The 20,780-nt window shown below is 41.3% G+C and overlaps 5 protein-coding genes across 6 annotated transcripts in view; 3 read left to right on the forward strand and 2 right to left on the reverse strand.

The window, feature by feature from the left end:
- ppp2r2ba (protein phosphatase 2, regulatory subunit B, beta a) overlaps positions 1-1,765 on the reverse strand; it is a 49,303-nt gene extending 47,538 nt beyond the window's left edge. Inside the window, exon 1 of the mRNA XM_056288953.1 lies at positions 1,412-1,765. Coding sequence (XP_056144928.1) covers positions 1,412-1,490 — 79 coding nt within the window. The 5' untranslated portion in view covers positions 1,491-1,765. The remainder of the gene's footprint in view (positions 1-1,411) is intronic.
- Positions 1,766-2,304: 539 nt separating this feature from the next.
- On the forward strand, positions 2,305-9,582 carry rpl26 (ribosomal protein L26). The gene is made up of 4 exons (XM_056276722.1): positions 2,305-2,445; positions 3,187-3,358; positions 3,457-3,597; positions 9,416-9,582. Exons 2-4 carry the CDS (start codon positions 3,191-3,193, stop codon positions 9,542-9,544), a joined length of 438 nt encoding a protein of 145 aa, XP_056132697.1. The 5' UTR covers positions 2,305-2,445; positions 3,187-3,190; the 3' UTR covers positions 9,545-9,582.
- Positions 9,583-10,603: 1,021 nt separating this feature from the next.
- On the forward strand, positions 10,604-12,675 carry atp6v0e1 (ATPase H+ transporting V0 subunit e1). 2 transcript variants are annotated; one of them, XM_056289078.1, is made up of 4 exons: positions 10,604-10,827; positions 11,396-11,443; positions 12,076-12,199; positions 12,340-12,675. In XM_056289078.1, the coding sequence occupies exons 1-3, from the start codon at positions 10,724-10,726 to the stop codon at positions 12,167-12,169; spliced, it is 246 nt and encodes an 81-aa protein (XP_056145053.1). In that variant the 5' UTR covers positions 10,604-10,723; the 3' UTR covers positions 12,170-12,199; positions 12,340-12,675. The 2 variants fall into 2 exon arrangements, with proteins under 2 accessions (XP_056145053.1, XP_056145044.1); XM_056289069.1 differs by having other exon boundaries at positions 12,076-12,675.
- Positions 12,676-13,110: 435 nt separating this feature from the next.
- bnip1a (BCL2 interacting protein 1a) lies at positions 13,111-15,732 on the forward strand. Its single transcript, XM_056290920.1, has 6 exons — positions 13,111-13,200; positions 13,475-13,567; positions 13,699-13,790; positions 13,991-14,095; positions 14,197-14,315; positions 14,628-15,732. The coding sequence occupies exons 1-6, from the start codon at positions 13,120-13,122 to the stop codon at positions 14,822-14,824; spliced, it is 687 nt and encodes a 228-aa protein (XP_056146895.1). The 5' UTR covers positions 13,111-13,119; the 3' UTR covers positions 14,825-15,732.
- Positions 15,733-18,537: 2,805 nt separating this feature from the next.
- On the reverse strand, positions 18,538-19,855 carry nkx2.5 (NK2 homeobox 5). The gene is made up of 2 exons (XM_056293118.1): positions 19,537-19,855; positions 18,538-19,148 (listed from the first exon to the last, which is right to left on the reverse strand). The coding sequence occupies exons 1-2, from the start codon at positions 19,853-19,855 to the stop codon at positions 18,538-18,540; spliced, it is 930 nt and encodes a 309-aa protein (XP_056149093.1).
- Positions 19,856-20,780: the final 925 nt, after the last annotated feature.

Consider the following 20,780-nt stretch of genomic DNA (forward strand, 5'->3'; position numbering starts at 1 on the left):
AACCAAAATCCCAGATGATATCTAGTCTCATATCAGCTTATTGATAATATATAGACATATTGCCCAGCTCTACCACAGAGGGCACAGAGGTTCATGTATTTCATTGCTCCGTGGTTTTATATTGCGGCTCTATGTTTATACAGCTCTTCTTCTATAATACACCTCTCTTATATAAAGGACAGATGATTACGAAAGGAAGACCAAGCGTGTATCTGTGCGACAGAGAGAAATTGACAGTGAGAGGATCGAAAACAGAGGGGGGAGGGCAAGAATTTGTTCAATTCATCTCTTAGATTTATAATAGTGTGCTGAATTTTACAATGTACCACCTTGATACTGGACGAAACCTTGGACCTTTGCATATGAACCTGTAGCCGTGTTGAAGTGGGTAGGTCCCCAGTAAGGTAACCTAGGCCTTCAGCTCAACAGAGTACGTATAGGCCTGCTCGGTGAGTGAGCGAGCGAGATGATGGATGGATGGATGTATGAATGATCTATCACAATTTCGTGAATACAAAGGGTTTCACCTCCTTATATAGGTCAGGTCTAGGAGCTGTGAAGGGCCCTCACTATGACCACATGTACCATGCTATCTCCGTCTGAGCCAAAGGACTGAGGGCAGCCATGCAGGGCTAAATAATGCAGAAGCTCAGTCTCCACATTATGACCTAGTAAAAGGCTGGTTATACAAACGCTCAGACCCTCTTGAGCTTCCATGGCTGTACTCAGTAAAACCACCAGACTGAATCTATGAGCGTCGTTGTACTCGTGCATTGCAGCAATTAGGACCGGGGATATGATCTTTGGCAACGAAAACGTTTTTAACTTTTAAGGAAATTGCATCATCTGAATTGAATGATGAGCTAACATCGTTACTGATGGGAAAACACCCACTTCATCATCCTAGGGATCCATACAAAAGAATGAATCAAATGAAGGAAGAGAATAGGACGGGACTTGGACTGGTGTCCCACAAATGAGCCGAATGTTAAAATGATAATGTCTTTCGAAATGAATGACGTTGTAGTGTGTGGTGCTTATTGACAGCTGTCATCAAAGGAGGTCAGTCCGATTAAGAGTACAATTACCCCACTTTCCGAGTACACACACGAAACACAGTCACATGCTCTAATGAGTGCTTCGGTAGGCTACTCTCCTCATCTGCTCCACATTCTGACTTCAGAATACCCCTCAGAACTTCATGGAGTATGAGTGAGGGGCATAGCCTTAAAACCACACATCAGAACTTGTCTATTCCACGAAATTACATCACCCTGCTTCTCTGTTATGTGCTAAGTGGCAGCCTGAAATCTTCACGCCGTCCGCATGCCTTCTCTCCCGACTATGCACACCCAAATAAACACTGACTGCCCCTGGCGGACCGTGACAGCCCTTTAGCATCCCACCCTACCTTCGGTGTGGCAAGTGGAGGACAGGATAGTGCTTGGAGGGCGGAAGAGGTACGGGAGATAACGGGAAAAACATTTCATCTTCTTCTCCGGGTCTTTCCGATGGGTAAAGCGCTCCGTCGGTAACTCCACATCCGCACTGCCGCGACAGCCAAAGAGGACCGGGGATGAGGGAGGAGAAGGGGGCTATGACAGCATCACTTCTGGGCAGACAGACAGCGGGCAACTGAGCGCCGGGGAGCGAAGTGCTCACTTGTGTCAACGCGGACCGCTTCCGTGTTCAGTGGTTCATTCCCAATTGCTTGGATAAGACCACACAGGACAGACAGCAGTGGTCTCAGGAGAGCGAATACGTGTGTTTGTGAGTGCGCGCCCGCGTGTGTGTGTATGTGCGTGTGTGTGTGTGTATGTGCGTGTGTGTGTGTGTGTGTGTGTGTGTGTGTGTGTGTGTGTGTGTGTGTGTGTGTGTGTGTGTGTGCAGCATGCATCCTACCTTCGTTGTGACTCGCTTCTATGTAAAAAGAATCTGCCGTAATGCTGATAAAGAAAGTAAATGACAATTGCTGTAGACTGTGTAGTCAACATTCGCCAAAAGTTCATACTTCATGGATTATGGAGGAAACTTCTTCGCGAGTAATGGTCAGGCTATTGATTTATTGCTTCTGGCGCCATCTTGCGATTTCTATATCATGTGTTCGCCTTTCTTCGATAAAGTAATATTGGGATCGTTGCACGAATAGATGATGGGCCACTAAACACCAAAGTCGGTCATATAAAAAAACAAAATAACTCGTACTGAACAAAATAAACTACATGCAACTTTTGTGTCACAGCTGAAATGATCGTGCCTGTTTGTTGTTGTTTTCTATTGCCTACATATGTGTTTAACTGTTAGGATCCAGAGACACCGGCTACCTGACATCGTTTCACAAATTCCCGTTTTTCGCACTTCTCGCGGGAACTGTCGGTGAACTAATGCCAGCGGAAGTACTTTGAAAGTCTCTTTTCCGCTGGCCATAGAGGAGTCATCGGCAGGGTAAGAGTGCCGGAATGATAATTTTACAAACGTTATCCCCAAACATCCTTTCTCACAACTGTATGTATGTACCCACAGTGCCCTAAACCCCAACATTACATTGTTACGATTGAAAATCGATGTATATTGGAACAATTTCCCCATAGATTCGTAAGTGAAAAGTCTTGGCGTCTGTAGCCCCATATCTGGTTATCTGGTGCCCTCATGTCAACGGCGGTGAACAGAGTTTCAAGCATATCACACAACCGAATATATCAGCTCCAGAGTCCCTCATATTTGTAGCAAGCAATAGTGTGATCATATTTTAAATGCGAAAAATGATCTGAAATCAGTTAGCTGCTGGGTGTACATGGGTGAAAATCCGCTACCTGCTCCTTGGAACAGGTTTGCTAACGTCTTAGCTAAGCTAGCTTCATTACCGATGTATCTTAACCGAGTAAATATTGTATGGGAAATTATTCCCTCTGTGCAAGTGATAATGATGGATTGATTGATAACATTTAGCCGGGGTCATGTATCAGCATTCGCACCTAATTGTTTTGTTTTGATATGGAGTCTTACGACTCAACCTTGCTATTTTGATAAGTCAACGTCAAGTGGCTGAGATAGCTATGTATAACCATTAGATTTACATTAGGTAGGGTTTACATGATTTTCGAAATAACTTCAATTTAAGGCTGAGATTCTGGAAGTCAGTCTGATGGTGGGAAGTGGTCAATCATAAATGTTTTCTTTCCTCAGCACCATGAAGCTAAATCCTTTCGTGACTTCTTCGCGACGCAAGAATCGCAAAAGGCACTTCAATGCCCCCTCACACATCAGGAGAAAGATTATGTCCTCCCCCCTCTCCAAGGAGCTCCGTCAGAAGTACAATGTGAGGTCTATGCCCATACGCAAAGATGACGAGGTTCAGGTAAAGCAGTTTGGACTCTCATGGGACTCACCAGAAATCTAATTTTTACGAGTTATTGTGGTCCTAATTGTTTTAATCTTTGTGCTGTGCCTAAACAGGTAGTCCGTGGACACTACAAGGGCCAGCAGATCGGTAAAGTAGTGCAGGTCTACAGGAAGAAGTATGTCATCTACATTGAGCGTGTGCAGAGAGAGAAGGCCAACGGAACCACAGTCCATGTCGGCATCCATCCCAGCAAGGTGAGACATTGTTGGCTACATTTAGTGTGTGCTGCCCCATTGATTCAATGGAGGTGTTGACCCGATGGAGTCCTATCATTTGTCTTGAAGTCTTTAGGAGGCTTTGGTGAAAGCTAGGTCTGACGGAGTAGGTGGATGTTAGTCTTTTTTTTGGCTTATTTGGTTATGTTTGATTTACTTTTAAAAAGAAAACATTCCTTGACCATCATCCCAGAAATACTCCACTCCAGACTCACCCAGCTCACAGTCATGTATGTGTAAACATACATGGCCAAACAAATAATGATTCTGATTCCTACTATATACAGTGTAAATAGTCTTGAAAGTTGATTGCTTTTGAATGAACTCTATATTGTGATATTTTTCCAGTTTCTAAATCTGAGCATGGTTACTGCAATTGAATGCGAAAAATACAAGCATGAGATTATAGAATTGAAAGCATACAGGAACCAACTCTAATCAAGTCTTGTTTCTCTTAACACAATAGCCAACTTTAGGTATAAAAATTTAAAAACAAATGAAATCTTGTTGAAGCACATTGGTAACATTTCTTTCAGTGACCATAATGCCTATATTCTAGTTTAAGTTGGAAAAGTTGGCCAGTCAGTGAACAGAATATCTTTTAAAGAGGGATGGAAACATGTTTCTTTAATATCTGTTGGCAAGCAATAACTATCAGCCCACCAAGAAAATTTTCAGGTGTAGTCCTGTGCACAGGGGATCTATTTGGTTGCTTAAAATTAACTAAAATTTTGAAAAGTTTGATTAATTTTTGCATGGAAACATTGGTTATGTTTCTTACTTTGTTGAACATGCTTCATGTTGTGGACTTGGTATGCAAAAGCAGAGTTTGCCAACTGGCTCCTTATGAGAAATTTTCTTCTGGGTCAACTAAGTAAGCATTTAGTTGTAGCTATGACACCATTTACACCTGATATGAGCATATGATGTGTACTCAGATTCTTTATCTGGGTACATACACATTTAAGTATTACATATTAATGAAAGTTTTAATGCAAGCAATTCACAATATGATCAGAAAGTGATTGGATCTGCCAAGCCACTTTGGAAGGTGGTCTTGCTCGCATTGTGATCAGATCTTTGCCAAAAAATAATCAAATGTGAATGCAATGGATACAGCATGGTTGCATTGGTACCAACCAGGGAGTACAAAAATCATCCCTGCTACCAGTAGTTAAACATTGCAGCTCATTTTGAAGGTTGTCATTTTCTCACTCCCCCCAGTTTGGCATTGACCAGTCAGCATGGTAAACGATTTGCTGTATTTACATTCACAGCGGTTACAAATACAATTGGAAGAATGTCACCTTGCTGTTGATACCTCACTCATTAAAATTATCCTCTCAATGACTGTTATGTTTCACCATTGGTTCTGATGACAGACTTGCCATCTCCCCACATATTTTTTTCTGCAGTGTGCACAAAAAAGATCTGATCACAGTACGGAAACTGCATATGAGAATACATGAATATCAGCTGTAAATGCAAAATATGTGCTTAAGCCTTTTTCATTATTCAACTAACACATCCAAGTACAGAGATCGCATGATAATATCGGGTGTAAATGGGGTCTACAATTAGCTGACCTTGTGTAATTTTTCTGCTTGCCTTTAAACTACATGCTTTTAATGGTTATTTAAAATAAACAAGCTGCATTTATTTTAAAATGGAAGGAAAGTTTGTTTAATTTTACTTTTAGTGGCCACTACTATATCTGCAAATGGTAGTCTGCTGTGCGATTGCGTAAGTACAGCACCAAATTTGTCCCCTTGCATTGTGCACATTGTTTATGCCAAAAGAACAAAACCTTACATATTTCACCGAAACAAGTATTGCTAAAACACTGGACTGTGGAAGGATTATTCATTGTTCCCTTCTTTTAAAAAGCATTATTATTTTGTTGATGCACACTCAAAAATCCAGGTAAGAAAATCAGAGAAGGTTGAATCAGTTCAAACGTAGCTGTCAATAAATATTGTATCCAGATGAACTGATTCAACCTTCTTTGATTCTTGCTTATTTTTCATTTCCACAAATTAGATCGTTTTCAACCCTAGTTGTGATAAGAAAATGTGTTTTCTTAAGAATTTGGCGAGCATTTCTGAGCTACAAAGAGCTACAGCAGCAACTTGGGATGGGTATTGTTAAGATTTTAATGGTGCCGCTATTATTGATACTGGTTATCGATATGGTACTCTTATTGGTTCTTTTTGTTATTTTTAAAGAGAAAAAAAATCAAATTAAAAATAGTTAACGTTGCTTTATATTCTCATGTCTGGAAAGAGCTTTACTTTTAATCAGTAACCCGTGTTTGTATAATTTGGTTAACTCCATTTTGGCTCTATGCTGCAAGCGTACATAACAAGCCTGAGGTGGATGGGCAAACGAGAGATGAACTACAAGCTAGACAATCGAAAACGGCATTTCTCTGCCTGTATTTGATGCATTTTCGCTAGATGTTTTGAATGATTGCTTGTGTTTCTACTCTCACATGCAAAATACTTCTTGCACTTGTGGCAACGAGCATTGTTGGCATCCAACCTAGTGAAGTATAATCACACTTTTGACCATTTAGTTCTCTCCACCATTGTCACGAAGAGCTGTGTGTGTGGGCGTGTGGGTGTGGGTGTGCACGTGTGAGAGAGAACTGGCCCCACCCCTTTGCTGGCACATATGAATGACTCCAAGAGGGAGATCTCTCTTCTGGATTATGTAGCCTAAACATTTAAGGAACATTTTAAAAAAAAACTAATACCAATAGCCAAACAATTAATGTCAGAGCTTATCAATACTATGGTCTTTAATAATCTGGCGACGGTGCGCGGGTTTCATTACCCATCCCTAGCAGCAACTGCCAAATGTAGAATACCGTGGAAGACCCATACCAAGCGTGTATGCCCTGGTCTTATCATCTGGAGAGTTTAATTTGAAAATGTTACATATGCAGTTTGAGTGATTGGTAGTTAAGACGTTTTCTTGCAGTAATCTGCAGAGGAAATGGATGTCACATTTCTCAGTCTTAAAGCATTGTATAATGTATGACACAGATTCCTTAAAATCTCTCCTGCAGTATTCCAAGTATATATTTTCTTAGAGTAAAAGGGCTTTTTTTTTTGTGCAAATCACAGTATAAATAGTTACAGTGCATCCGGAAAGTATTCACGCCCCTTCACTTTCCCCACATTTTGTTATGTTACAGCCTTATTCCAAAATGGATTAAATTCATTTTTTTCCTCATCAATCTACACACAATACCCCATAATGACAAAGCGAAAATGGTTTTGTAGAAATTTTTGCAAATTTATTAAGAATAAAAAACTGAAATATTGCATGTACATAAGTATTCACACCCTTTGCTATGACACTCAAAATTGAGCTCAGGTTCATCCCGTTTCCACTGATCATCCTTGAGATGTTTCTGCATCTTGATTGGAGTCCACCTGTAGTAAATTCAATTGATTGGAAATGATTTGGAAAGGCACACACCTGTCTATAAGGTCCCACTGTTGACAGTGCATGTCAGAGCAGAAACCAAGCCATGAAGTCAAAGGAATTGTCTGTGGACCTCCGAGACAGGATTGTATCGAGGCACAGATCTGGAGGAGGGTACAAAAACAATTTCTACAGCTTTGAAGGTCCCGAAGAGCACAGTGGTCTCCATCATTCGTAAATGGAAGAAGTTTGGATCCACCAGGACTCTTCCTAGAGCTGGCCGCCGAGCCAAACTGAGCAATCGGGGGAGAAGGGTCTTGGTCAGGGAGGTGACCAAGAACCCAATGGTCACTCTGACAGAGCTCCAGCGTTCCTCTGTGGAGATGGGAGAACCTTCCAGAAGGACAACCATCTCTGTAGCACTCCACCAATCAGGCCTTTATGGTAGAGTGGCCAGACGGAAGCCTCTGCTCAGTAAAAGGCACATGACAGCCCGCTTGGAGTTTACCAGAAAGCACCTAAAGGACTCTGAGACCATAAGAAACAAGATTCTCTGGTCTGATGAAACCAAGATTGAACTCCTTGGCCTGAATGCCAAATGTCACGTCTGGAGGAAACCAGGCACCTCTCATCACCTTGCTAATACCATCCCTACAGTGAAGCATGGTGGTGGCAGCATCATGCTGTGGGGATGTTTTTCAGCGGCAGGAACTGGGAGACTAGTCAGGATCGAGGGAAAGATGAATGGAGCAAAGTACAGAGAGATCCTTGATGAAAACCTGCTCCAGAGCGCTCAGGACCTCGGACTGGGGCGAAGGTTTACCTTTCAACACGACGATAACCCTAAGCACACAGCCAAGACAGGAGTGGCTTGGGGACAAGTCTGTGAATGTCCTTGAGTGGCCCAGCCAGAGCCCAGACTTCAACCCCATTGAATATCTCTGGAAAGACCTGAAAATAGCTGTGCAGCGACACTCCCCATCTAACCTTACAGAGCTCGAGAGGATCTGCGGAGAAGAATGGGAGAAATACCCCAAATATAGGTGTGCCAAGCTTGTAGCTTCATACTCAAGAAAACATGAGGCTGTAATCGCTGCCAAGGGTGCCTCAACCAAGTACTGAGTAAAGGGTGTGAATACTTATGTACATGCAATATTTCAGTTTTTTATTTTAATACATTTGCAAAAATTTCTACAAAACCTTTTTCGCTTTGTCATTATGGGGTATTGTGTATAGATTGATGAGAAAAAAAAGGAATTTAAGGCTGTAACATAAAATGTGGGGAAAGTGAAGGGGTGTGAATACTTTCCGGATTCACTGTAAATTTTCTGTAGTTGCATTTCATCTTGGCCTTTTTTCTCGTGCCCCCCCCCCCCCTTGAAATCATTGGCGTCAACTTGACTGGGTCCAAAGAACTGTTGGGCAAAATGCTCAGGGATCGAGTTCATGATTGGGCTAAAATTAGCCTAATTTAGTAAAATAAGATGGCCTTTGATTTATGATCAATTAAAAACAGTCTCATCACGTGTCTTTTAATCGAGTTGGTGTGCCTTAAAGGATAGTTACGTTTTTAATAGGTTTTCTACATATTGTACACTAATAGCTTCGGAATATGCATGACTCAAAAGTTGTAATATTCTCGTGAACTTCATGCCATTGTTTAAAGCTTTCCATTCAGCTGCACTGTGGATATCTAGCATTCTGTGCGGAAACATATTTCAGATATTGAGTTTTAGAAAAACACTTCAGATCATTCTTAAAGGATGTTTGACTGAACTGAGATGAGCCAAAATTCACAGGGATCCATAGGTATTGAGTTGCTCTGGAAAAACTAACAAGATCTGAGCCTTTATGATTCAAAAAGCAAATATCTATATTCTAAAATATGTAAATTGTTAGACCAGTGAAAAACGTTTCAGATCACATTTTGAAAACATGACCCTTTCCCTACTGTCGGATCAAACTTCGAGCTAAAGAATAATTAATACTTCCTTAGCACAAACACAATTCACCTTGTTCACACACCAAGTTCATTCTGTGATCTAATTTGTTGCTGCATATTTAGTACATGTGAAATTTAGCAATCGGATCCCAATCTTTGCAAGATGTCTACTTGGCAGTCTTTTCCAACTTCAGAATCAATGAAACTGATGTCTAAAGCGTTTTCAGTGGTGTTGCTTTTTGCATGTCTTTTGATTTTTCTGTCATTGCATTTGGTCTAGGTAGGAAATGAGTTAGAAATTTGCTTTATTAGACCCAAGTTTTGAGATTGGAGATGGAGCACCGCTCTTGCAGTAGTTGGCTGCAATAAATCCATAGGAAGAGACAGATGTTCTTTATCAAACACAAACTTTTTCTTTTTCAGGTGGTAATCACAAGGCTAAAGCTGGACAAGGACCGCAAGAAGATCCTGGAGCGCAAGGCCAAGTCTCGCGCTGATGGAAAGGAGAAGGGCAAATACAAGGAGGAGACCATTGAGAAGATGCAGGAGTGAAATTCATCTTTTGCTAACAATAAACTTGTGTAAATGGATTTCACTTGTCTGTTTTTTTTAATGGTGGGGTTTGGTTGGGTAGTACATTCTATTTGCATTTTCTTGATGTTCATGTGTTTATCGAATCCTGATGGTCGGGTTTTAACAGAAATGCTAGGATCCAATTGAAATGATAGATTAGTACATCAGACCATCTCATGCACTGATGACATCCATCTTTAGTGAAATCCGATGGGTCTTCTAAAATGAGACATTGGGGAACAGTGTTTATCAGTGAACAGAAAATGAATTTGACAGCAATACGTTTTATGAGAGTGTCTTGTAAAAGGATCTTGTGGTTTAATTTCCTTACAACTGGTCAGTCTAGAATTTATTTTTACTTTGTTCAAGAATCAAGTGTCAGAATTCCTCTCAGACGAATGCCTGATTACGAAGTGAAATAATTTCCAACGTGTGTCTTGCTAAAAGGTCTTTAAATTGGTATGTGATACAAAGGAGTCTAGTAAGGTTTTAAGAGGTTACCTTTAAAAATGTTGCTGGTCTCAAATAGGGGTTAGTGGATGTTGGATTCAAAGATACTTGGGTTTCCAGCACCCACATCAAGTATCACTCAGACAATCTGGGCTTTTCTGCTTCAGTTTAAGTCAAAACCGTTTTACACCCGTTGCCTTCAGCAGGTTGGATTTCTATCAGTCTCAGGTGCTGAATCAATCGTCCCCCTTGCCCTTCAAAGTGAATCTAGATGACAAATGACATCGTGAAAGCTGGTTAACAGTTTGTATCTTCCAAAGTCCTATTGTCAGTTTGTATCCTCAAAAGAACGTCTGAACCATTTTAGATTATCAGCTGGGTTTTTCAAAGTAGCATGTCTGAAACACTGACTTTCATTTGCAAATAATCTGCTTTCGGTGTGTTTTATAAAGTCCGTGTCGATCATTTAAAAGAGCAAAAGGAAGACGTAGACGTTGCTATTTTTTATCTCCTTACGTGGAAAATGTCCACGGATATCCGGGATACATATTATTTAGGGATACAACATTTCGCCTCACATGGGGCTGCGTGATGCGTGGTCATGTGATACCTGCCTTTTCCTCCGTAGCTCTGTGTCGAAAGTTGCGAAGTTGCCTCATTTGCAAACTTTATAATTTTTGAAAATTCGGTTGTTCGCACAATTAAAACATGGCTGAACTTAGTTTTTTGATTCCTATGACCGTGATGACACTTTTTTGGTGTATCGTTGGTGGAGTAGTACCGTGGTTTATCCCTAAAGGACCAAACAAAGGGTGAGTTTTAGCTTGACTAGTTAGCAACCAGTCGGGTAGAAACGGGCAGCAGTTTCCTTCATTTCAGTGTTATCCTTTAAAATGTCACTTGAGTGACATTTTTCTAGTCCTGCAAATATATCAACGGGAAGAAACATTACGTTTAAACACGTTATTCGAAGTTTACTCTGAAAGGGACGAAGTTTAAGGTTTAAAAACGACACGCAAATCGTGTTGACAGAGATGCCAAAGCTACGTTGGCTACTATGCAGTTTTAAGATGAGTCTTGTTTGACTAGTGTAATATAGACATACATATCTATGATTATATCCATCGCACAGCAAGAAGCTTGTTTTCCTATAACTGGTATGTCTTAGTTAACAAGGGAAAAAACCATGTCAATGGAAACAGTGCCATGTTTTCCAACTTCCCTTCTCTGCCTCATTTGTCGCCTGCATGATGATATCACGTCACCAAATGTATGGGCTTAACCAGTTTATCGTTTTTTAAAACATCTGACCTTGTCAATCTATTAAAATACACTCTAAGACGACTTGTTTTCACAATTTATCTCGTTCTTTTCTTGCAGAGTGATTGTTACCATGCTGGTGTTAACTGCAGTGTGCTGCTATCTGTTGTGAGTATTGCCATCATAACTTAACATGCCATCATTAGAAACTGCAGAGTAAATTCATTGTCGATTAAGATTGAACAGATTGACTCTATATTAGAGACACAAAACAACTGAAAAGCAAACCGCTCCTAAAAACACAAGAGGCCTTCCAGTACTAGCGATACTAACTCGGGTGTAATTCAGCATTGTGTTGCTGTTAGAAAAGAACTTAAGTGAGTCATGAGTATGTTTTTGAAAAATAAAGTCTTTTTCTACTCGGACAGATCTTGCTTCTTTGTTCTACATATGTTTTGCCTCATGGTTAATTATTCAGCATCGAATGTGTAGTGTTGTGTTACAACTCAAATGGGCAAAAGAGGGCAGTAGAGACAAGGAAGCGTATTGCAGTCTTCATGTTCTGTTGTCCCTCAGTTGGTCACAATATGAAAGCATAGTAAATACATTATTACAATGATATTATTATTTTACATGGGAAAATTGACTTGTTACAAAAGTATCCTCTGGTAGCAAATTAGAAATTCATAGTGTTGATATGTCTTCAAATATACAATGTCTTCACTAAATACTTCAGTATACATTGACACAACTGCTCTCCATTCTGATGTTGAATGATGAATTCCTGTTTTGTCTCTCAGCTGGCTGATTGCTATTCTGGCCCAGCTGAACCCACTGTTTGGACCAGCTCTCAGCAATGACACCATCTGGTACCTGAACTATCACTGGCCTTAATCTAGATTCACTGGACTCCTGACTGATTGGGTATTTTTCACATTATTCATTTCATATGAAAGAATATAAATAAAAAAAATCACTTGACATGGTCTATAACTCTTTGGTTGTGTCGCTTGGTATTCGCACCACTCTTCCTCAGCAGTCTTCATGATGAATTCTCTCGTTAGGGATGGTGTCGAGTCATTGCTGCACACCAACAGAGATTCCACCCTTCCATTCGCCCTCAGAATCAGATTCTTGTTTGGTCGTGGTGACATGACCATATTGTGCCTTGTACAAGCCTGTTTCCCAAAGGACTTTTGAGAGAACCTATTTGATGTGCTTTACAGAAATCAATTTGTGTTGTCGTGTTGTATAATTTATATTGTTTAATAGTTTGCTACTTTGCATACTCTTTGCCATTAAAAAATGCTTTACGTTGTCTTTGTTGTTGGTTCTATTTTTGTATATTAATGATGAATGTTCTATATTAACTACTCATAAATAAATTGTGAAATTACCCACCACGTGAGTGTGTTGTATGATGCTCTGCCTCAGTCTGGTGTTGGTTGTAATATCTGTCATAAATGCCCTAACGATTATTTTACCATTTTTGTGTAGAATTTAATTTGATTTATTTGCTCAATCACTTTTTAAATTGATATTAAATAATCCAAAGGAGACCAAGTCCAGTTGCACTTGATTCAACTCCTTTGGATAACCATGACCTGGATGAATGAGAACATTCACAGACAGATATTAAATAATCGTAGCCTTTTTTGTGTAATTTTCACATGAAAGTCAACATCAATTTACTCAGTTTATGAGGAGCAAATGTACTACAAATGCGTTTTCAGTCAGTGTTGTCTTAGACCGTCTTAACCCGTTTTTAGGGTTTTCTCTTTCTTTTACACAAACTCGAAAGCGTAACTTTTGCCGGCTTCCTGCTTGCCGTCGTCACAGCAAACATGGCGGCGTCAGACGTCCACGTCCGAATATGCGAACAAGAAATACTTAAATACGATTTGGAAATAAAGGCTCTCATTCAGGTGTGTAAATGGGTGTAAAAAAATACATTTTTGGTGATACGACGCGGAGGTAGAATCTCGCCTTTTATTCCAGCCCCGTCTCAAGGATAAATCCGCCTTGGCTCTCGACGTTCATGCGTAACGTTGAATACTGACGTTTAACACACCAGCGTAGTTTCTCTGCGGATTTGCATGGAACGTTAACGTTGTTAAAAATCGATTCTTTTTTAATCGATACCCATGGATCATCTTAGAATAGATTGTGAAACATGTCTCCGTTGTATTGCCTCCCCAGGATGTCAATGACTGCACAGGACCACAAAGTAGACTGACAGATCTGAACTCTAAAGTGAAAGAGGGCTTCCACAACCTCAGGCTGAGGATTCAGGTAAGGCTGGCCTCTCGCCCATAGAGGTCTGTGATGGATATTAAAGTCAGACTTACAACACGACAGCAGCTGGTGCTAAGATCATTTTACTTTTATTTTTTCTTTTCTTTTCTTTTTTTTTGCACTTACAGGATCTGGAGCAAATGGGCATGGAGCAGGATAAAGAATCAGAGAAAAAGGCTTTATTAAGCCAGGTGGAAGGACATAGAAAACAGATGCTTGGGTAATAATGCTCAGCCTACCTTTGGCCAAAATCTGTCAATTTCATTTGCCATTACTGAGTGTTTTGAGGTTGTTTTGATGATGCAGCCGTAAACTAGCAACCACTTATTTTTTGGTTTTGCAGTCGGTGGGATATTGTACAAGAATAGTACCTGCATTAAGCATTATAAATATCAGAGCTTTTCATTTATGTATCAACAGCAACCAGACAGCTTGGAGGAAAGCCAACCTATCCAGCAAACTGTCAATTGACAACTTGGAGAAAGAGGCACTTCTACATGGAGGAGACAGTGATTTAAGAAAAAGGTGAGCTTGTAGTTGTTTTCAATAACCTTGCTCTCACTCTAGTGCCTTTAGGCCTTTCTATGTTTTGTAACCATATTTGTCTATGTGACTGTTATCTCTAGGAAGATGACCAAAGAGGGTCTGGCCCAGACTTCCAGTGACATCACAGAAAACTTAATGAGCATTAGCCGGATGATGGCTCAGCAGGTGCAGCAGAGCGAAGACACCATGACCTCACTAGGTATGTTGTGCATCCTTATAATGATAATACATGATTTGACAAAACTCTTACCTCCTTATGACTGGACAAAACATATAATAGGGTATACTCCTAATTAGACAACCAAGTCTGGTCGAACATAAGAGGTAATGAAAAGTGACCGTGGAAAAGGTTGAGTTTCAGTATGAGTGATTATTTGTACTAAAAATTACTGGTGAATATTCAATTCAATTTACAGAGAGTATTTGCATGCACTAATGGTTAGCTCATAAGACTGTTAAAGTTGTGCTGTACTGTCATGTTAACCAGTATTCTGCATGTTTTTCTTCAAAGCAACCTCCTCAAGGACAGTCCAAGAAACCAATGAGGAGTTCAAAGCCATGACAGGGACCATCCAGTTGGGAAGGAAACTCATCACCAAGTACAACCGCAGGGAGCTCACTGATAAACTGCTCATATTCCTGGCTGTGGCCCTCTTCCTTGCAACCGTCCTGTATATCCTGAAGAAGAGACTTTTCCCTTTCCTGTAAACTGGGCAATCTCGAGGATCGAATGCTGGACATAGTGTATGCGGAGGTTTTGGATCTGTCCAGGATAACCATGATCTATTTAAACACAGCTATTGCATTTCTGCTCTGTGGAATGTCATCCATTCCCCGGGTTACGTTTTATGCAGAAAATGATCAAAGAAAGCGTTGCACTCACTAGGGTAATGCAGTGTTCTATTTATTGCTTAGTGTTCAGTCTACACAACCGTCAGACAAACGTGATCAATAACTCTGCCCCTAAAAAAAGATGTACTTTTGAAGCAGACGTTTCTTATGAGGTATATCTCTTGTTAGTGTGACAATAATGCTGTGCGTTGCTTGTTTTGAGGTCTGATTTCAGAGAAAACAGATGGCTGATACAAATGTTGTGAGATCTCCTTTAAAAGCTCACTTTTTTAAATTATGTTTTTGCGTAATCACCACTTTGGCCATATACACAGATTGTTGAAGAATTTTAATATGACTTCTGCTGCAATTAGAAATCAAGGCTGATTTTCTCCCGTGGCTACAAGCACCCGACAGTCACGCATATACAATGTGCAGTGAAACCCATGTTAAGATTTTGCATCCTGCAATGTTTTGCATCAAAAACAAACACAGGCAAACAGATTCTGAGTGAAAATTTGGCCTCAATGAAATTAATGTAAACAAATTAAAATGTACTCAGACTAAAATGCTATACGTGGAACCACAGTGATCCTAAAGTTTTAATTCCAGTTTGAGTCCTACCGTGTTCAATTGACATTCCAATGTGTCATGGCTCATCATGCACATTTCTGCATAAACATATATCATCTGTAAATTTATGGAGGGGAAAAACTCCCACTGCAGGTTTGGGACCAATTTAAATGGATTTTTCAAAAAATAAAATAAAATAAACATGACCAGAAGCAAACTCCCTTTTTAAATGTTTTTGCACTGTTCTGATTGAATGCATCTGGAATTAAGCAAAACACAATTTACATGATTCACTTAGTCATCTCATATTGTAGAGACTGTAACTTTATTGCTGTTTGACAAAGTTTTTGTCGTGGCTAATTTGCCAAAGAGAATATATAGCCAGTATATATCTGTATGGCTTATGGTATTCGGTTATCTTACCGTGTAACGTCTTTGCAAGATAAGTATGGATAGTGTATACCAAATGTGTTGGCTTTGCACTAGTCTGCAGCGGAGCAGAAAAGCTCAGAAAAGCATTGGCAGTAATCACATTGGCAGCGACAGAGAAGCATGCGTTCCTGCCTTTCTTCAGATAAGACCCGGAAAAGCAGATTATTCCGACCTGTTTCCCTCTCCCTTTCCAGTGCGGGTGCAGGGTGAGGGGGGATATTTTTAGGTTTGCGTGGCTTTCTTATCTGACGTTGGCTTTTCAACACCTCGAAGGAGCAGTTGGGCAGAGTGGCTACATGACCTTCTGACCTTCTCCACAATGGCCTGACATAGTCATTACGGGGAGGACAAAACGCGTCATCTTTCTGCAGTATGCATAGACGCAAAGCCAACCAGGCTTCATGTCTCCTAACTGTATCGTGTGTGTGTGTGTGTGTGCGTGTGTGTGTGTGTGTGTGTGTGTGTGTGTGTGTGTGTGTGTGTTTAATGGGACTTGCTTTAGCAGTGGCACAGCAGAGTACGTGCAGAGAGTCCTAAGAGATGCCTGAGCATCTCTTACTCATCTAAAGTGGTAGTAATTGGGTACAGGAAATTTCTGGCCTGTTCATAAAGCGTCACACTTAGCCAAGACCCGTGGCTCCATGTCGAGCAAATTGGACCATTCTTGCATTTAGCACTGTGATAGTGTCAATCAAGTGCTGGGATGTGCCATATCCAGACGAGTGGATAGGGGACATTAGCCAATCTCTCTCTCTCTCTCTCTCTCTCTCTCTCTCTCTCTCTCTCTCTCTCTCTCTCTCTCTCTCTCTCTCTCTCTCTCTCTCTCTCTCTCTCTCTCTCTCTCTCTCTCTCTTCTCTCTCTTTTAGGATAGCTGCAAACGTCACATGCTTGTGACTCTTTTCGTCCCCAAGGTTTTATCTGCAGGCCATCTGGGTTACCAACCTATCAACCTACATTTTGACATCACTTGTTAGTGTGACAAGTTTTATCTGAGGTTGTCTTTCACGTGATACATAAGGAATTCAGTCTCCCTCTTATCCTCGCAAAGACAGATTTTTTCGATGAAATTTTTGCAATATTGAGCTTCAAATTCACAGATGTAGCATCGAAGCTGATTATTGCTTTAACTGAAAAATATTCATTTAATCGACACATCCCCAATAAACATAGCTTTATCTCATTTGCAGTCATCTTCTTGGCGCCTGACCTTGCAGTATATTTAGGAACATATTTAGCAATTTGGGTTGTGGAGGCAGACAGCTTGAGACTGCTCCACCAGACTAACACAACACACCCATGAACAAGTCCACGAGGGATTTGTTTTGTTTTTGTTTTTGTTTTGCTTTTTCAATTATAAATAAAGGACAGCAGCTGTCTTTGCTTGATTTGACAGGTTTGTTGTCGGTAAAATTAATGGCTCACAGCCATTTCAGAGAAACCTGTGACTTAGTGCTGGAAAGAAATGTGTACATGCAGCCAACTGTGGGCCATAAAAAAGGTTTAAACATCCTTTTAGCCCCGATTAAACAGATTGAAGGAAGCTTCCTGATAGCCACTTGAACACTTGGACCCAACACGAACCATGTAAGGCTCTGCACGGAGGATCTTTTACCACTTCCAGCCAAACAGGCCCACTTTATTATCATTATTGTTATCACTCCTATTATCATTCTTATTATAACTCTTATTATCATTCTTATTATCATTATTATCATTGTTATTATTATCATCATCATCATCATCATCATCATCATTATAATCACTATTATTATCACTATCATTGTTATTATTATTATTAATATTATCATCATCATCATCGTCATTATTATCACTATTATTATCATTATTATTATCACTATCGTTGTTATTATTATTATTATATTTTATCATATTTCTCATGAAGCACGTCTTGCCAAGCAGTTATTATCATTTCAATTTGTAATAACATAAACGACAACAGCATCAATAGCAATAATAATCGTAACAATAATAATAGTGGTAATTATAATAGTAATAATATTGACAATAATAATAATAATAATATAAGGATAATGTTTTAAGGACTTATGCAAATGACGTCTGCAACATAGATAATAGTTTTTCCAAATAATACACCAATTTTAATAATGGATAAATACAGGCAGTCTAGATTCCTCTGGTGATATAAGCTATCAAAAAGAAAAGAATAGTTTCTGTCAAGAGTCAACTTTATTTACACGCAGGTTCGTTATTTGCTATGCAGAGTTCGGAAACGATACAGGGCAAATGAAAATAAAAAACCTTATTGGACTCTTAAATTGTTTTGGTTTTTTTTTTCGTTCAAATTACACGTCTTTGAGTCTCGCCATGAGTTTTAACTGCACGAGCGATTAAATGAATATTTACAAAAACAAAAACAAACAACAAAAAAAACCAAACAAACAAAAGAGAACGAAAAAAAATCTGTTTTAAAGATGACTATGGAATTGCTTAAAGTTGCGCAAATTTCGGGTTAAACTAGGCCCACGTAATGAAATAGGCCTGCAAATGCACTCTTGTTAGCGAATGGGACCTTTTTTGGTGTGGCTATTTCAAATCCACTTAATTACCACGTCCTAATGCCATGTATCGAGGACACTCCGTTACTGGGGGGAAACGTGTTTTGGACGTTATTCAGCTCCCCTACCCCAAAGTTCACGTAGTTGCCGTTGTTGGAAGGTCCTTGAATAGTTTGCATAGCGGCCGCGGGATAGTTGCACGTGTAGTTTGTGTTGCAGCCCGGGCTCGGGTAGTTACCGAAAGCCTGGTAATTGTTGTAAGTGAAGTGGTTGAGGCCCATGTTGTAGGACGTCGTGCTGCAGGTGGTCATGTCTGCCAGGCACGGCTTCCCGTCGCGCACCAGCACCGGTACGGAAATGCGTCTGGGCGGCGGCAAGCCCACCATCTCCAGGCTCTGGTCCTGCCTCTGCCGCTTGCACTTGTACCTTCTGTTCTGAAACCAGATCTTCACCTGCGTCGGGGTGAGTTTGAGCACCCCGGCCAGGTGGTCTCTCTCGGGGGCGGAAAGGTACTTCTGCTGCTTGAACCGCCGCTCGAGCTCGTACACCTGCGCCTGGGAGAAGAGCACGCGCGGCTTCCTCCGCTTCCGAGATTTGGGCCGGTCCGGATCCTCGGCTTTTAGGTCATCCACAGCCTCGGCTGGAGGAATGAAGTCCTCTGAAGGGGCAGAGAGAGAGAGAGAGAGAGAGAGAGAGAGAGAGAGAGAGAGAGAGAGAGAGAGAGAGAGAGAGAGAGAGAGAGAGAGAGAGAGAGAGAGAGAGAGAGAGAGAGAGAGAGAGAGAGAGAGAGAGAGAAGGAAAGACAGAAAGAAAGAAAGAAAGAATGGTTATTGCAAATGTGCAATACCCATCAGAGAGCCGAATGACTCCAATCATAATTATAACCCTCGCAAATACAACCCCAGAGCAACCTTCCTGCATACTGACCACCAACCCAGGAGTCACTTTCCTGTCTTAACTATCGCCCTTGTGTTTCAGAGGAGCCGTCTGGTGTCACGGGCACTTCAGAAGCCTATTGATCAAAGTTAATCAATCGATCAACTCACCTTTTCGGGTTTTGCCCTCGAAGCAGGCCGACTTGCCGTCCCTGACTACGTCCATGTCCGTGAAGGACTTCCCATAGAAAGCGGAGGGGCAGCTCAGGGCGCTGCCTCTGCTGGCCCTGGAGGCACCGAGGTCTTCGGCCGCGGACGACGCGTCGCGGAGAGGTTCCTGCTTCAGGCGGGCCAGCATGCAGGAGGCGGTCGGCAGAGAGCACTCCATCCGAGAGGATATGTCCAGAGAGACCATGTCGTCATGACTCTGCTCCAGGTTTAGGATGTCTTTCACAGAGAAAGGAGTGGACGTACTGGAGCAAGGAAACATTGCCAAGAAGAAAAAAAAAACCCCAAACAAAACACAACTATTGTGCTGTCATACACTGGCAACGACAACAATGTAAAGTGGGCCCTTCCTTGTACCTACTATTTACTGGGTTCAAGTATTGGTTTGTTATGCTATAGGATGAGCTTAAGAGTGTGCATTTTGAATGTCAACCCTGTCTCCTAACTTTTTTTTCTCCTTTTTTTTTCTCCTGGTCTCCTTTAACGGTGACGCAAAGAGTTGAGGGAGCGGGGAGGGCGGGGAAAGGGTGGTGGAGGAGGAGGGGGGGCTCGTATAAGGAGCGGGCTCCCATTTCCAGTGACGTAAAGTGATGCTCGGTGCAGCATCACTGCTATGTTGGGCCCACTGTATCTGTTTATTGTAGTCCGCCATTACACACTGTACACGAACATGCCCCCGCAGTTTTCAGTTGATCCCGCTGCCACGCAGCTTGCAGCGGGTGGGGGTCGACCCACACCTTCTGTAACCTTATTTACTAATGCTGTAGTGGCAGCCACTATCACTCATGATGATGATGATGATGATATCGTAACATGCAACAGAGCATAACTAACGCCTGCGACGACTGGTGAAGAGCATTTATTGAGAGGAACAATAACCCAATGCCCAAATACTCGCGCGCGTGCGTGCGCGTGCGCTCGCTCGCTCGCTCGTGCACTTGTGTTTTGGGTATCCGCCTGCCTAACAGTTTAATCCGACGGGAAACGGAGCAGACAAGCGTCAAGGAGGGAAGACGACAACAGGTTGGTCCCTGAGCACGGAACCCGAAACCAGGGGCAGCAGCACTCTGCTGTCTGCCTCCAAGAGATCCTGGAGCCACTGGCCGCCTTATCAGCACGCGATAACAGATGACAACAAACCCGCATCTCCCACCCACGCTGCAGGCCAGGACTCCAAGTGTCCCATA

The sequence above is a fragment of the Lampris incognitus genome, chromosome 1 (genome assembly GCF_029633865.1).
Source record: "Lampris incognitus isolate fLamInc1 chromosome 1, fLamInc1.hap2, whole genome shotgun sequence".
In the NCBI taxonomy this organism is placed as follows: Eukaryota; Metazoa; Chordata; class Actinopteri; order Lampriformes; family Lampridae; genus Lampris; species Lampris incognitus.